This window comes from Hemiscyllium ocellatum, chromosome 29 (assembly GCF_020745735.1).
Source record: "Hemiscyllium ocellatum isolate sHemOce1 chromosome 29, sHemOce1.pat.X.cur, whole genome shotgun sequence".
Classification (NCBI taxonomy): domain Eukaryota; kingdom Metazoa; phylum Chordata; class Chondrichthyes; order Orectolobiformes; family Hemiscylliidae; genus Hemiscyllium; species Hemiscyllium ocellatum.
The window spans coordinates 23,857,593-23,874,640 of record NC_083429.1 but is presented as its reverse complement, the minus strand read 5'-3'; the positions used below and the strand labels follow the sequence as shown (position 1 = coordinate 23,874,640).

At 41.2% G+C, this 17,048-nt stretch overlaps 1 protein-coding gene across 1 annotated transcript in view; it reads right to left on the bottom strand.

Annotated features, from left to right (window-relative positions):
* pde9ab (phosphodiesterase 9ab) overlaps positions 1-16,190 on the bottom strand; it is a 74,228-nt gene extending 58,038 nt beyond the window's left edge. The window contains exons 1-8 of the mRNA XM_060846795.1: positions 16,119-16,190; positions 10,497-10,567; positions 9,414-9,491; positions 8,147-8,190; positions 5,321-5,375; positions 4,736-4,806; positions 2,872-2,953; positions 2,270-2,351 (exon numbers count right to left, since the gene is read on the bottom strand). Of these exons, the coding sequence (XP_060702778.1) occupies positions 2,270-2,351; positions 2,872-2,953; positions 4,736-4,806; positions 5,321-5,375; positions 8,147-8,190; positions 9,414-9,491; positions 10,497-10,567; positions 16,119-16,190 (555 nt within the window). The remainder of the gene's footprint in view (positions 1-2,269; positions 2,352-2,871; positions 2,954-4,735; positions 4,807-5,320; positions 5,376-8,146; positions 8,191-9,413; positions 9,492-10,496; positions 10,568-16,118) is intronic.
* Between the last annotated feature and the right edge of the window lie 858 nt (positions 16,191-17,048).

Here is a 17,048-nt window from a genome sequence, read left to right as displayed (position 1 = left end):
GGCCCTAACTTTACTTTAATTCAGTCAAGGCAGAGGCAACACTAGCTGGGCCAGCATTTATTACCCATCCCTAATTGCCCTTCAGAATGCCTCCTTGAACCAGTCCACGTGCTGTAGCTTGACCCACAATGCTGTTAGGGAGGAAGTATGAGGCTTTTGATCCAGTGACACAGAAGGAAAGGCGATATATTTCCAAGTCAGAATGGCAAGTGGCTTGGAGGGGAACTTGCAGGTGGTGGTTTTCCCATATACCTACTGTCCTTGTCCTAGATGGAAATGGTCATGAATTTGGAAGGTGCTGTCTAAGAATCTTTGGTGAATTTCTACAATGCATCTTGTAGATTTGTACACACTGCTGCTATTGAGCATTAGTGGTGGAGGGAGTGGAGCTTATGGTGCCAATCAGGCAGGCTGCTTTGTCCTTGATAATGTGAAGCTGCTTGAGTGTTGTTGGAGCTTCAGCCATCCAGACAGGCAGGCAGGAAGTATTCCATCAAACTCACTACTTGTGCCTTGTAGATGGTGGAGCGGCTTTGGGGAGTCAGAAGAGGAGTTACTCACTGCAGGATTTGTAGCCTCTGGCCTGCTCTTGCAGCCAGTGTATTTATGTGACGAGTTATTGAGTTTCTGGTCAATGGTAATAGCCAGGATATTGATATTGAGGGATTCAGTGATGGTAACACCATTGAAAGTCAAGGGGTGATGGTTAGATTGTATCTTATTGGAGATGGTCATTGGCACCACACAAAGAATGATAGGCAATGTTATTTACTGTGTGTCAGCCCAAGCCTGGATATTGAGACAGGAGCCCTTAGACTTTCCTGAAATGTCAATTTTGTGCTCCTTGACCTACTGTGCTTCTCCAGCACCACTCTAATCTGGACTCTAATCTCCAGCAGCTGCAATCCTCACTTTCGCCAAGCCTGGATATTGTCCAAGGCTTGCTGTATTTGAACATGGACTACTTCAGTATCTGAAGAGTTGTGAATGTGCTGAACATTGTGTAATGCTCAGCGAACATTCCCACTTTAGACCTTATGATGGAGGGGAGGTGACTGATGAAGCAGATGTTTGGACCTAGGACACTACCCTGAGGAACTCCTGCAGAGATGTCCTGGAGCGGAGATGACTGACTTCCAACAACCACAACCATCATCCAATATGCCAGCTATGACTGCAACCAGTGGAAAGTTTGCACCCTCAATCTTTTATTAGCACTCTTAATAAAACTGCTGCTAGGAACATTATCTAACCTCAATGATCAATGATAACAGGTTACTGCACTGTCAACTCAACAGTACAGATGTTGGCTATTGGCATGGCTCTGCTTCCTCAACAATGCAGTAGAATTCCTTATTCCTGCAAGCTTATCACAGGAGCCTCCGAACAGTTTAAAAAAAAAAGGCATCTTGGACAGAGGAGTTCTTAGTTAAGTCTTGGTTTATTATTTGGGTTTCTGTGGCCCACCTAACCATTCAACCACATTAGTTGTTGTGTACTTGGCCATGCAATACCTGCACTGGGGAGGTCTACCTCAATCCATGCTGATCATTGAGTAGAGAGGATCACTAGACAACTCTGCACTTTGGAAGACTTTCCACTCAACTCCAGGTAATTGTGTATGGCAATTCCTCAGTGATTGAAGGACGTTTATATAATTTGCCTGGTTAACCTCCAGCAGCATTGGCAAATACGTAATCTTCAACTAGTGCTAGACTGTGTCTATATTCTTTAGGCTTAGATATTGGGATTTCTGAATAACCTAAACCTGCTGTTGGGTTTCATATAGGTCAGGCATGAGGCAGGTTTTGCATCTCTACACAGATTCGTGCACACTCTGTTAACATTCACAGAAAATAATTCAACTCCGTTTCCCTGCCTGGACTTCAACCAGTCACCTTTCCTCTCCTGAGATGCAAAATGAGAGAAGACTATATTCTTCTATATTTTCCATTACTCTCTTCTGCTTCCAACCAGCCAAGGCTAGTAATTACAGTCATGAGTAATGCTGATTATTTTTAAACTGTGTTCACTCTCCAGAGTTCTGGCAGGGAGATGGTGTTGAGCTGGTGTACCCCAGAGCAGAAGGACTCTAAGTTATACCTTTTTGTACTTTTTAAGTTAGTGTGAACGATGCCTACGCATGGCAGCTGTACACACTTTTTACTGTATTTTATATTGAATACATGTGACAGTAAATGATTTAATTCAGTTCAGTTCAATTCTTATCCCACAACTCTGACTAGATTTACTTTAGTTGAACAGTTACCTTGGGATATTTTGGGACATCACGTTGCAGAGTCAGTTTTATAGGTTCCTCCATGATTGCGTGCTTGCAAGATGTGTTTGATCTGGCAGAAAGGGAAATTATTAAAATTAGGAGCATTCAGGTGGTCTCTGATCCAGGAATCAGCTGTGTCTGAATATTTATATTCCTAATGAAGGGCTTATGCCCGAAACACCAATTCTCCTGCTCCTCGGATGCTGCCTAACCAGCTGTGCACCACACTTTTGGCTCTGATCTCCAGCATCTGCAGTCCTCACTTTCTCCTATTTATATGCGCACCCAAGTCAGACAGATAGTTAAATCTCACTGAAGACTTGAGCAGGTAATCTAGGATTGCACTGCAATGGTGCACTTTTGGAAGAGAGTACCATTTTTCAGATGAACTGTTCAACTCAGTCACTGACTGTTCTCACTAGTGGCTGAGAGAGATTCCCCCTCAAAATGGTGCCAAAGAGTTCCGCTAAAATCCTTTAATTCCTGTTCCATTCCTGACATTTGCTGTGGCACTGACACCACTTATTTCATCATAATTTTTCCTCTCATTAGACGAACAACAATAATTATTGACTACTTAGGTCTCTCACCTGCTGCCTAAGGATAATTCATCCTTGAGTATCTTCAGGTCATTCTTACATTTCTCTATTTCCACCATCTTTAAGCCTTCCACTGGAAACAAATTTGAAATCAGACAAAATTTAAAAAAGGTGTAGAAGAGAGGATTTTGAATTCATTATCATCATAGCTAAAGGCAAGCTCTGAATGTTATGTTTCTTTTAAATCTTGGAATGGCAATTCTTGGAATCTATTGAAAGCACTGGGTTGAGTTTCGGTGTTAAAATTCTCCCATCCCCTCTCTAATGCCTAAAAGGACTGTTATATTGATTGATCTGAATGTGTCAATATTTTCTGGTGACGATTGATTGGCTCAAAATCTCAGACGCATCAATGGATCAGAGAAAAAGAAAATGGTCTTATGTGTGATTTCTATGTGCGAGAGTTGTTGAGGTAACCCAGTAGTAAGTCACAAAAATCTTAAATTTCAGCCTCACGTCCCAATCTTTTTCCTTTCTTTCTCATTTGTGCACATATGGTTTGAAAAGGAGGACAATTTTGGATAATAAAGGCATTGTCCCACCAAGGGCCTGACCTTAAGGCCCGACCTTAAGGCCCCAAAACATTTACGGGAAAAAAGATGTCCAAGAAATTCAAAAGCAACTTTGCAGGTGATACACTGAATTACTTTGTTCTAATCTGAATGTATTTCTCTTAACTCCTCACTCAAATAGATCTCCAAAGATTCAAGATTCAAAGAAATGAGAGTTTGCTCTACGTAATAATTAATAGGTTACAGCAACGTTTTAAACTTGTGCAATCTTTCAGGAATGGTAACGGTTAATGTTATTTCTTTGCATGTTCATTCTTTTCTCTTCTGCTTTTACTTAGCACCGATATTGGCCACCTTCACATGCCCTATCCAAGAAAACACTCATGAGATTTCAGGGGGAGAATATTGACCATTTGACTAATGACCACAATCCTGTTCCATCTTAAAGCTCAGGTAAATGCAGATTCCAGGAGTGTTCATAGTGTTGAAGCCCTGCCTGAGTTGGTCCCGGTGCCTAGAAGCAGAGACCATAGCTGCAGGTTATTATCCTTGCTTAAAGATTGAAGCTGGGATGTTCCTAGGCTGCATTGTTCAGGAAAATGTAATATACAACTGAATCTTCAGGGCTATCAAAACATGATTCATTAATCCTAAAATCTTAAGAGACTGCTGATGTGATTGATGTTGATAATTCTGCTGCTCTTATGAGTCACCACTGATAACTGCTCATACCTACTGCATACAACAAATAACATTGGTGCTGCAAACAATTTTAAACTTGTGGTGGTTGGCTGTGAGGCTTGATAATCTCAAATTCTTTGGGATTGCAAAATTTCTACTATAATAACTGGAAGTATAAGATCAAGGCTCCAGATATTCAAACAGTTAATTAAAAATGGCTACTTCAAATGAATCCTGGTTAAAAATCCTCATTTACTGTTGAGTGGCTTCTGATCTAATTTGTGCCACTGTTCATGCCTGAAGTTTGATCTCAATTCTGAAACAGGCTCTTTGACCCAAAATCATTTTATTGTTCAGAAAATGGATAATCTGCACCTCCATTTGTATTGACCATGAGTATTGCAGCTGCTAATGTCCAAGATTCATTGGCCTAGATTCGTCACAAAGTCCACCCCTTGCATCCTATGTGTCCCCTTCCACGTGCTGAACCTTCCTTCTAAGCAGTGAGGCCACATAGTCCCTCCAAGAATCAGAGATTCGTCCAAAACGAACGAACAATGGGATGTAGGAGTGAACCTATCCAATTTATTGTCATGACCTCTACCACTAACAGCACCAACACTATCAGCAATGTAAATGAAAGGTTCAAAATGCCAACTTACATTCAACCCTCTTTTCCAATGCTGCCAACCTGCTTGAGATTTCAGTTTTCAGGTCATTGACTTTGAAAATTCTGCAAGAGAAGCAAACTATCAATAGTTACTTTAAACTCTGTGCATCATCTGTATTTTAACTTGTTCTGCTCAGTTGATCAAACACCATCATACAAATGGAGCTCTGGGATTCAGGTTCCTCTGCTATATTGGGTTAACTAAACTTGGACACTGAAAGAAGTCTTCCTACTCTTATGAAGGGAATTGGAGACTGTAGTGTCTTGGCTACCTCTGTCTTAGCTGCAGAATGTTAAATGGTCCAGGAGGGTAGAGGGAGGGGCAAAATACAATGAGTAGTTGACCCACAAGAAGAAACCGCTGCTATCCCTGACCCCAACTAAAGTATAGGAGTGTGAAAAGTCATGGATACGGTGATGTCCCACGTGTTGGATTAGGTGTCTAACATTCACTGTCCTGGCCCAGGCAATGATGGTGCTACCTGTTCCAATGGATCCAAAACCCAGATTAGGCAATAACTTCAGCATAAGAGAAAGCAAACGTTGAAAATTCAAGGAAAAAATATAGACTGCTTACTTTGAAAACTGGTCAGCAACTTGCGTCAGAACATTCTGTATCAAGTCTTCTTCTTCTAAATATGCAGAGAAGGTGATTGGTGACAGACATTAGAATGCAACAGACCTTTTCATGTTTTCCAGTGTATCCACAATCCCTTGGCATTCAAAAATCCATTATTCATTCAGGGCATGTGGCATGGCAGGCTATACCAGCATTTATGGGCCATCCCTAATTGCTCTTGAGTGGGTGGTAGTAAACTGCCCTTTTGACTCCAAATACTGTTGGGGAGGTAACTCCGGGATTTTGATTAGTGACACTGAAGGAATGGTGAGTGGCATAGAAGGAAACATGCTGCTGATGGTGTTCCCTTGTACATGATGCCCTTGTCCTTCAAGATGGGAATAGGCATAGCTGTGGAAGGTGCTGTCAAAGGAACATTGCAGAATTTCTGTTGTGCATCTTGTAGATTACAACAGGATCTTGATCAGATGGGCCAATGGGCTGAGAAGTGGCAGATGGAGTTTAATTCAGATAAATGTGAGGTGCTGCATTTTGGGAAAGCAAATCTTACCAGGACTTATACACTTAATGGTAACGTCCTAGGAAGTGTTGCTGAACAAAGGGTGTGCAGGTTCATAGCTCTTTGAAAGTGGAGTCACAGGTAGATAAGATAGTGAAGAAGGTGTTTGGTATGCTTTCCTTTATTGGTCAGAGCATTGAGTCCAGGAGTTGGAAGGTCATGTTATGGCTGTACAGGACATTGGTTCGGCCACTGTTGGAATATTGCGTGCAATTCTGGTCTCCTTCCTATCGGAAAGATGTTGTGAAACTTGAAAAGGTTCAGAAAAGATTTACAAGGATGTTGCCAGAGTTGGAGGATTTGAGCTACAGGGAGAGGCTGAACAGGCTGGGGCTGTTTTCCCTGGAGCGTCGGAGGCTGAGGGATGATCTTATAGAGGTTTACAAAATTATGAGGGGAATGGATAGGATAAATAGACAAAGTCTTTTCCCTGGGAACTAGAGGGCATAGTTTTAGGGTGAGAGGGGAAAGATATAAAAGAGATCTAAGGGACAATATTTTTCATGCAGACAGTGATACATGTATGGAATGAGCTGCCAGAGGAAGTGGTGGAGGCTGGTACAATTGCAACATTTAAGAGGCATTTGGATGGGTATATGAATAGGAAGAGTTTGGAGAGATATGGGCCAGGTGCTGTCAGGTGGGACTAGATTGGGTTGGGATATTTGGTCGGCATGGACGGGTTGGATTGAAGGGTCTGTTTCCAAGCTGTACATCTCTATGACTCTATGGTAGATGATGCACACTGCTGCTTTGAGCATTGGTCGTGGAGGGAGTGAATATTTGTGGAAGTGGCAGTATCCAAAGACTTGAATATACTCAATGACTGGGCATTCATAAAGCTGCGAGCAGGAGAATTCTGAAGATTCATAACCCTCTCAATGAAGAAATGCCTCCCTATGTCAATGTGAAATATTATCCTGAGGCTGTGATCAGTCTCTACCTTCCAGCTCTAAACATTTTAGAGATTTCAGCAAGATTACATTGATGAAAATGAAACAAATTTCAACTCAATGTTTCACCACAGGAGAAATACATTCATCCCTGCACTAATCCAATGATAAATACAAGCTGTTCATCCAGTAGCAGGGTTCAGCATGTGGATGGGGCACATAGAATGCAAGCAGTGGATTTTCCGTGTCCTACCTGCTAACTGTCACACGTTAAGTGGGTGTGTGGTGGGTGGTGTTTGGTGGACCTGGAGTGGAGCAGAGTGGTCAGTGGGCTGGGGGCCAGTCTGGTCAGCCTGTCACAGATGGTGGTCAGCAGCTGGCGAGCCTGGTTGGGGTTGGCCCAGCGCAGGGGGAGAGCGGGACCACATGTGGAAAAACCCCCAGTGTGGGGAGACTGCAGCCTAAAGGAGGACTGTAATGTCTATCTTGTAACTTTATAGTTCTTCATTGTATAAATTAATGAAATAATGTCGAACTTTTAGCTTTTTCCTATATTTCTGTATTTTTGTACCTAATCTATTTTAGTACCTCAGACAGTGCTGTGTGTGGTGACATTGTACCGTTTTCACTGTACTTCTGTATTCAAGTACATTTGACAATAAAACAACTTTAGTTCTACTCACATGTAGGCTGTTGAAGCCCATAAGAGGGCACTTAATGGCCTTATCCCACCCCCTGCCAATGTTTCATGTGTATTGATGGAGGTTAGGACCACTCCAAACAGCTGCTTTAGCTGTGTGGGTTGGTGTTAGCTGGGTGGGAAAGGGTAGGGGGAAGATAGTAGATGGTGGGTATAGGAGAGAATTGAGTGGAGGTTGGAGGTGGAACCTCCTTTACAAGCCCCTTTGATCCATTCAGAGGCAGTCTGTCAAAAGGTCATTCCAACCCACCCCTTTAATGATGGCCTCAGCTGCAGCACACCCCTATCAGGCCTCCTTGCCAAGATTCTTGTCCCTCGACCTTAGACTCCCACACAAAGGGTCCCTGCTGTCTGCTGACACACCATTCACAGCTGCTACTGCTGGGACTAAAGAGCTGTCAGCTTAGTGGGCCTTCCTACTGAGATGGGGTTGAGGTCTTATCTTGAAGTCATTCACTCTGCTCCCACTCTTAATTTGTTGAGGAGCAGCCATTGGCATTGTGGCCAAGCTCCTATAAGTCTTTTGCTCGGGTACAAGGTTTGAATGGGAACTACGGCAACTCAAACCCCCACCTGTAAAAACCTTGTGGTGCATTTGGCACCAATTTCCATCAGGTATCCATTCGATATTTCTGTAGGTACATCAACTGAGTTGTGAAAAGAGTCATTACCTGTGAGCTGTCTGTCACTGAGAGGGACCACTCTGTACGGAGAACTGAAAACAAAGAAAAGTGTGAAGAAAACATGCTTCAGAGATAGTTGTTTCATGGCACTAAGCTGACTGAAACACTTGTTTATAATCGATGTGTGGAATATGAATAGGCCAGTATTTATTGCACAGAGGCAGTTAAGAATCACCATGTTGCCGATGGCCAGGAATCAGTTCAGACCAGGTGAGGATGCAGAGGTATCAGTAAATCAGATAGGTTTTTAAAAATAAAATTTGATAGTAGTTGCATAGTTGTCTTTCCGCTAGCTTTTATTCAATTTTTTTCTATGGAATTAAAATTTAATCATCTTCCAGTGGGAGTGTGAATCTCTGCATCCTGGCTAATATCATGGGGCTCTGAGTTCATAGCCCAGTGACATCATTATGCCACTGCCTCCATCGAAAGCTTTCTCCAGAATAGTACTTCTGCTGCCCTGTCCTAATACTGCTGTAAAAAAAAAGATATTATTAAGCTGGAAAGGGTTCAGATGAGATTTGCCAGGATATTACTAGGATTTTATGAGGAGAGGCTGGATTGGCTGGGACATTTTTCCACTGGGAGCGTAGGAGGTTAAGGGGTGACCTTACAGAGGTTTATTAAAATCATCAAATGCATAGATCAGGGATTTCACAACAAAGGGACATATTTTTAAGATGAGAGCAGAAGGATTTGAAAAAGATGATATGGGGCAATTCTTTACACAGAGTGTTGTTCACGTATGGAGTGAACCTCTAGAGGAAATGGTGGAAGCGCTGGTACAGTTACAACCTTTAAAAAAAGCATTTAGATAAATAAAATGAATAAGAAATGCTTGGAGAGATGTGGGCCAAGTGCAGGCAGGTGGGACTAGTTTAGTTTGGTTGGTGTAAACTGGTTGGACTGAAGGGTATTTTTTCTGTGCTGTCTGTCAAATCCTAACATCAAATCCCACCATGTAATGCACAAATCCAAAATGGTGATGCTGTCCTTACTTTCTTCATTAATGAAGATCATGCTTCATATTGCTGGATTTATAGGGAGCTTGTATCTATGCCCCTCGTATATGTACACCTTAGAGAAGTTTCTGATTAACATTAGCTCAAAACAAAAACAACAGACTGGAGAAACCATCCAAGTTATAACATTGTCTTGTCACAATATTGGTTATCTTTCATCAGGTTTATTGTGTAAATGTCACTTTAGCATTGCTTTGGTCTATACCTTCATATAAAAGTTCAGACGAACATACCTTACTGAGTTAGTTGGCATAGTTGGATCTATGGATATAATTGCATTGTTTTGGTCCATGAGCATGATCAAGGTGTTCCTAAGTAACAAGACAGAATAGAGAAAGACAGGTTTTTCATTAATAGGTCACATACACATTCGTTCAATTTGATGGACTGATTTTCCTAGTCAGGACGAAATAAGGGGAGATGGTGCTAGAGTGGTAATTAGTAATCCAGAAGGGCTGAGGAGATGGGGCATTCAAATCTCACCATAAGGATGCAATAATGAATGAAAACTGGAATTGAAAGCTAATCTTTGTATTGGTGACCATGAAATTGTCATGCTTTTCTTTTGCAAATACACACACAGATCACTAATGCCCCACTTGATCATGCCTATATGCGACTCCAGGTCCACAACAAAATGATTGACTCGGAAATGGTGAAAATCGGTTTAGAGTAGATAGGTGTTTGATGACCAGAATTGTCCAAATATTTTATATTTGGAAATGGGCCAAAGAGGCTCCTGTAGTAACGCAATAAGCCATGCAGAGGCCCTTAGGGGGAAGAGTAATAAATTCTCTCATAAAAGAATCAACTCTTAAAAAGAATCCTTGGCTGCTGAGAAAGACTAAATTGCTAGCACCCATCTCCTGATTTTCCATATGGGCAAAATTGTGGTCTTTGAATGCAGGGTGGTCCAATACATACAGCTGGTGGTTAAATCTCCACACTTCTTACAATACTGCAGTGACTACACGTCAAACATACTTACTGGTTGTAAAGCATCATGGAGATGTACGGATGACATGAAAGATGCTACACAAATTTTACATCTTTCCTTTCCCTCTCAGAATTATATCAGAGTCTAGAGCTGCAGTGAATAAATTAGCACATGTTTAAATTGTTGTTTATCACCTCAGCCTGAATATAAAATTTTCACCATCATCTTTTCTTTAAGTGATGGCATAAAATAAAACAGGTAAGTTCTTCATCACAAATAGATTTCATTTAGATGACTCAAGAGTTATGATAGAACATGGCAATGCCAGGCCCAGTGGCCCTCAAACTACTAAGGGTAATACTGGATTTTTCTCACTCACCTGGTGAGACCAACAGTTGTACATAACAGCTCTTTAATGTCACTGGGTCTGCAGTGTCTGCTGAACATTACCTGCAAGCAAGGCAGATTGATACAGTTCAGTTAACAGCATGAAATAAATGACAGGGAATGGAGCGGCAAATGCATTCATTGCTTCTTGACCAACACCTGAAGAACTAACCCTGAAAAGGATAAATTCTAAGCACAATGTGCAAAATGCCTTTCAATCCCTCCTCTGGTAAACTGTCATTTCAGTCGCAGTACAAATCCATACAGAAAAATTACTGTTCTCTGAGGGGCATGATAACTTCAGTCCCAAAGGTAGCTTGGGTGCTATAATTCATTAGAAAAAGGAACAGTTAGTTCAACTGCTCGTGAGTGTGTGGAATGTTTAAGATGGATAGGGACAAGAAAGAAAATGGGACAAGAGGATAGTATTCATGCCCTTCAAGCCTATGCTGCCATCTAATTATAATCATACCAACTTTAATTGTTTATCCTGGTTCCATATTTCTGGATATTTGTACCTAACCTTTTCAGTGTTTTAGGTTGCTTGAAATCACAGCCCTTTAAAAGTTCACACATGTGGATGCTGAAATTGTGTTGGTCTTATTTGGTCCTAATGGTAAAGCAGTCATTGAGTGAGGTAACGGAATGCTGTTGATGCCAGGCAAACTGTACTGCAGCAAAACATAACAGCTTTAGGATAACAGAGGAGAAAAGTGCCAGGCCCAAAATCATGGCATGAACATTGAGTTATTCTGCTTTACACTAACTGGTTAGCTAGGGTAATGTACAAGATGACAACAACAAGAAAATGGGACAAGTAAAGGTCATTCAGCCTTCATGCCCATAGCTTACATTCTAGCTCAAGTCTACTTTCCGATAATACTCTCATATCTCTAAATTCCATGAATAACCAAGTATCTATTAATGTCTGTTATAAATGTACTCAAAGAAAGAACATCCAAAACTGTGTACAGGTGAAAATTGCAAAGATCCACATGTCGTTGAGTGAAGAGATTTCTCCTCAGTTCTAAATGTCTGACCTCATATTTAAATGTGGTCTTTCAAATTCTAGAATGCCCAGTTCAAAGATACATTCTCCTAGCATTTATCTCATCAAATCCCTTAAGAATTTCATAAGGCATAGAGATAACCTTTCATTTCACAGAACGTAAACCCAGTCTACTCGATCCAATTTCATTTTTAAATCACCTTGATCCAGTCTAGAAACAACCTGCCGATCCCCCAAAATGACCTATTTATTCATTGTTTTCCATTTTTAAGCCAGTCCTCAATCCAAAACAATGTATTAGCATAATGCCATGAAGCGTATAGCAACTTGTGTAGCATCTAACTTTTGATAAATCAAAATACAGTAATTCTCGGTATCAAACCTGCTGATTACAATCTCAAAAACAATCATCTCCCTTTCTTAAAATCTTGTTGATCCTCCTAAACCATTATGATTCTGAAAACATTCTGTTGCCACATCCCTTTTAATGGATTCTATCATTGTCCATACCACTAAGGCTAGACTAACGAGCCTATTGCCCCCCCCCCCATTCTCTTTACATCTTCCTTGAAGAGTGGTGTTATGTGTATGTTATCTTCCAAACCGTGGGTAGTATTCTCGAAACTAGGGTCTTCTGGAGAACTACAAAAAAAACGACTATTGAGTCTGCTTCTGCCACCTTTGTGGACAAGCCATTCTGAATGGAACAATTTAATATGTAATTTCCCCAATATCCCCACACTTTGATCCCTTTGTCAATAGTGACAGTAATAAATTGTCCCTATTTACTCTACAAAAAAAAAGCTTCCCCATTTTGAAAACTTCAATTCAAATTTCCTTTCTGTGCACTTTCACCAAGGAGAACAATCCCAGCCTCTCTAGTCTCTCCCAGAACCTGGTGTCTTTGAATCTTGTTGAAAAGAGGGTCATGTTGCCAAAGCTTTTTGTCTTGGACTCAATCGGGACAAGTGAGAATGTCAGATTTCCAACAAACAATAATTCATAGCACAGGATATAGTGTTAATTGGTTGGCAAATGAACCAAAGAAGCTTATCCTTTGTAAGTCTCCTTTGAACGTTCTCCAAGGCCTTAACATGTTTCCTGAAGTGTGGGTGTTCAGAGTTGGTCATAACACTCCAGCTGATCCCTAATGAGTGCTTTATAAAGATTTAATGTAGCTTGCCTCATGGTGCATAGTATTCCCATTGCTGTCCTCCAGCTTCAATGATTTCTGCATGTGAATCCCAAAATCTTTTTATTCCTTCACCTCCTTCAAAGCTTTACCTTTTAGCTTATAGTGCCTCTGTTCTGTTTCCAAAACATTACCACACTTTTCTGCATTCATTTTCCTCTCAGTATTTTTGTTTTATCAGATTATATTGTCCTGACGTCTACTACTAACCTCCTCATTGTTTACAACACTTCTCAATTTTGTAACTTATTTAAGTTATTAAAATCTTACAAATAGAACTGTCGATACGCGATTAATACTCTGCACCTCGATCCAAATTGACAGACAATTGCTTGCTAATTCTTAACCATTTTATTATCCATCTAGTCACTGCTCCTTGAATCCCATGAATTTCAATTTTGCTAACAAGTCTGTTCTGTGGTTTGTTTTCAGACATCTTTTGAAAGTTCGCGTACACATTGACTGTAATGTCTCATCAATCCTCTGTATTATTTCATTAAATAACACAATAAAGTTAGTCAGACCAGATTTAATAAATCTGTGTAGAGTGTTATCATTAATTTTGCCTTGGATCATGGTTTCCTCAAGTGTCCCAATCACCAATGTTTGGCTTATTGGCCTGTGATTACCAAACATATCCTGTTTCCTTTTATAACAGTGTTTACACAGTTGCCACTACTCCCATATCTAAAGGATAATCACAGGAATGCAGCCAACACCTGCACTGTTCACACGCTTCCCTCAACAATGTAAAATGCATCCTGGGTGACATTTCAGCTTTTGAGAGCCGTCAACCTTAGAAGAAGCTCTTGTTTCTTTTTATCCTGTTTCTCTACCTCGTTCCCCTTTAGCTGGCAACTTCCTCCTTTCTTGTGTAGACACACACAACTTACTCATTCAGTACCTCAGCCATGAATCTCCACAGGATGATCTCCTTGTTGATCCCTAATTGTGCTCACCTTTCCCTTCACTATTCTTTTACACTTCACCATCCGATTTGCCTTCCCCCCTCTGCCTGATCTTTTCTACTTCTGGATTACTCTTTTTCTAAATTTAGAATCAGTCTGACCATTGTAGCACACAGTCTCACACCTCCAATACATTATCTGGACCAACATGACACCAATTGTTAAAGTTCACTTGAGAATGTAACTTTTTAAAAAAAAGTTTTGCGATTTACATATGAAAGAACTGAAACCAACGTGGTCATTCTAAAAAGATGAGAGACTTAAACAATCCAGATTTTTTTCAATATATAATTCAGTTACATCACACTATAAACTTTTACTATAAATTCTGTGTCTTACAATCTTAAACTCCACAACTACCTGAAGGAGCAGTGCCCCGAAAGCTAGTGCTTCCAAAGAAACCTATTGCACTATAACCTGGTGTTGTGTGATTTTTATCTTTATTCTAACATTGCTCTCTGTTATTTCATTCAGGTATCCTTCCCAATTTATTTTAAAACCCGCCATAGGATAACTTTTATTCTTTCACAGGATATGGGAGTTACTGAGAAATCTAATATTTGTTACCCATTCCTAATTGCCCTCAAGAATTGCAGAGGTGAGTCACCTTCCTGAACCACAATAGCCCATCTGGTATAGATATCCCCCCACAGAAAGGAAGTGAGTTAGTCTCCTGGAGGAGACAACTGGCACAATCCTGTTCATGTGAAAATCATCCACACCTTTTAGAGCTCTCTTTTGCCTCAAAATCTAACCTAATACCCCAGAAATCTGAAATTCTCCCCCCCTCCTTGAATTAACTTGATTGATCTTGCTATCCAGATAATGATGAATGCATATCACTAGGAACAATTTGAGTTGACCAATTTTCACACTTATATTTACAGCATTCTCATCAGAAAAATTTTAACTTTGTCCTATGCCACGATTCCAATGAAGACCACAACCTCCAGACATTTCCCACTTCACCTGTACAATGCTTTCCTCTATTTTATGACACTCTTTCCCCTAATACCAGGAAAGGGAGACTCAGTAGGTGAGGAAACACCTTCTGGTTATCAAATACCCTGTGCAAACAGCACTTTCACAACTTCTCGAGTCCTCTGTGGGAGGGTTTAGCACCAGACCATGGGACCTGCCAGAGATGTCACAGTGGAAACGAGTTTGTGAGGGCATCTCTCTGTGAGGATTCTTTGGTATATGGAGTTGATAGTGATATACCAACAGCTGGACTCCATAAATAGGGTTGTTAGATAATGTCCAGTCGCATGGAACTGGGACCTGAGTAAAGGTGGTTCTGGTGACGTACTGATCAACACTTTTGAACATTATGTAAATAGTCAATACACATTCATCCATATAGGCTGGTTTTCAATGTTCCTCTACTTGAAATGCCAAACAAGTAGCTTGTGATATTTGTACTGATTCTCGCACTGGCTGCTTCTTCTCACCATACTGTATAGTAACCCATTGGCTCTGTTTGGTGAATCTCAGTGGAACATCACCTGGAAGATGCAATCAGCTTGCTGCATTTTTGTTAACGCATTCATAGGATCTGGACATCGCTGGTTAGGCCACCATTTATTGCTCATCTTCAATTGTCTAAAGGGAAATTATACTGGAGTCTGGAGTCACAGGTAGGCCAGACCAGGTAAGGCTGGCAGATTTCCTTACAACAACAGACAATGGTTGCAATTATAGACCAGCTTTCTAAAATAAATAATTTATATTTCGCCATCTGCCCTGATGGGATTTGAACTTACGCCCCTAGAACATTGAACTGGGGTTCTGGTTTAGCCATCCACAGACAATACAGTGACCCAGACCATCCTTGAATTGGAGGCCAAACAGCTGGCGACATTTCCTACAGTTGTGGCCAGGATATGCAAAGCCTCCTGGAGTTTGCACATGGTGGAGGATCTACGGATAACAAATAGTCATCCAAATGTCCACTTAGTGCTGCTTTCTTTTAAAGTCAATAGTCTAGTTTCCTCTCTGGCCTTTAATGGTGTTTGTACATATTTGTGCATAGTCACGCTCATACAAAGTTGCAATTTGCCTGATAATGTTACATGGTCCCAACAAGCAAACAATATTCTTTCACATGCCAATGCAAAACACACCTCCTACCACCTCAAGCATACGTGATTTGGGACTCGATACAAATCACACTTCAGTAGGAACTTTGTATCGAAGTGAATCTCACATCAATATGAATTTCACCTCAAGATAAAGCTCATGTCAATACTGAACTTGCATCAATACAAATCATACCTCAAGGTAAATCGCTCATGAATAACTCCCCATTATGTATCTCATAAGTAGGAATTTGGCAAAAGGACGAATTGTACCTCAGTATAAACATTTTTCAATACAAATTGCACCTCAACATTCATCATCGTCATCATCAAAAGAGGACAGAAAATGCTGCAAAGGAGCCCGTACCTTGTGTGTAACATTGTCTTTCTCCAAGTAGATAATCTTTGGTACATAGGCAGATGAGGAGGCTGATCCCATTTCCTAGGTAGGAAGGCAGGGCAGGGATACTGCACGCAGAAGCTAGAGATCAGACCAGGACTGCTATTCCCCAGCTCTGCTCCCTTTACTATCACAGCTCCTTCTGTGACCTGGGAAACTCGAGCAGGTGCAACTGAAATGCAAGAGCCTGAAAGGCAGCGATCGAAAGATGTTCATCCACTCAAAACCAATCTGTCCCCAGCTGGGTGTCGTTGCCTTGGCAAACCAAATAATTCCAATTGATTACACAAGCAGCCATTAACCCTGCATTGAAATTCCTCTCACCCCTGAGTACAGTTAATTACTTGCCTCATTAAGAGCTGACCAAATTAACAAAATGTAATTTAAATAAAATAAAGCTGCTTGAAACTGGGAGGGAATTCACAGCAAGATTTTCATTCACATGAAATTATTTGTCTTTGTTTCATTCAAAGTTGCTGAATTTTATTAGGACGAGCAGTGCAGAGTTACAGAGTTGGTTTGGAAAGACGTGAGGTGAAATGCTACTGTTTCAGGCTGCCCCACAGCTCAGATCTGCGAGAGAACATTTATTCTGCCACTGACTCCTTGTACCCTTCCTCATGGACGGCACGGTGGCACAGTGGTTAGCACTGCTGCCTCACAGCGCCTGAGACCCGGGTTCAATTCCTGACTCAGGCGACTGACTGCGTGGAGTTTACATGTTCTCCCCGTGTCAGCGTGGGTTTCCTCCGGGTGCTCCGGTTTCCTCCCACAGTCCAAAGATGTGCGGGTCAGGTGAATTGGCCATGCTAAATTGCCCGTAGTGTTAGGTAAGGGCATGGGTGGCATAGGTAGGGGTATGGGTGGGTTGCGCTTCGGCGGGTCGGTGTGGACTTG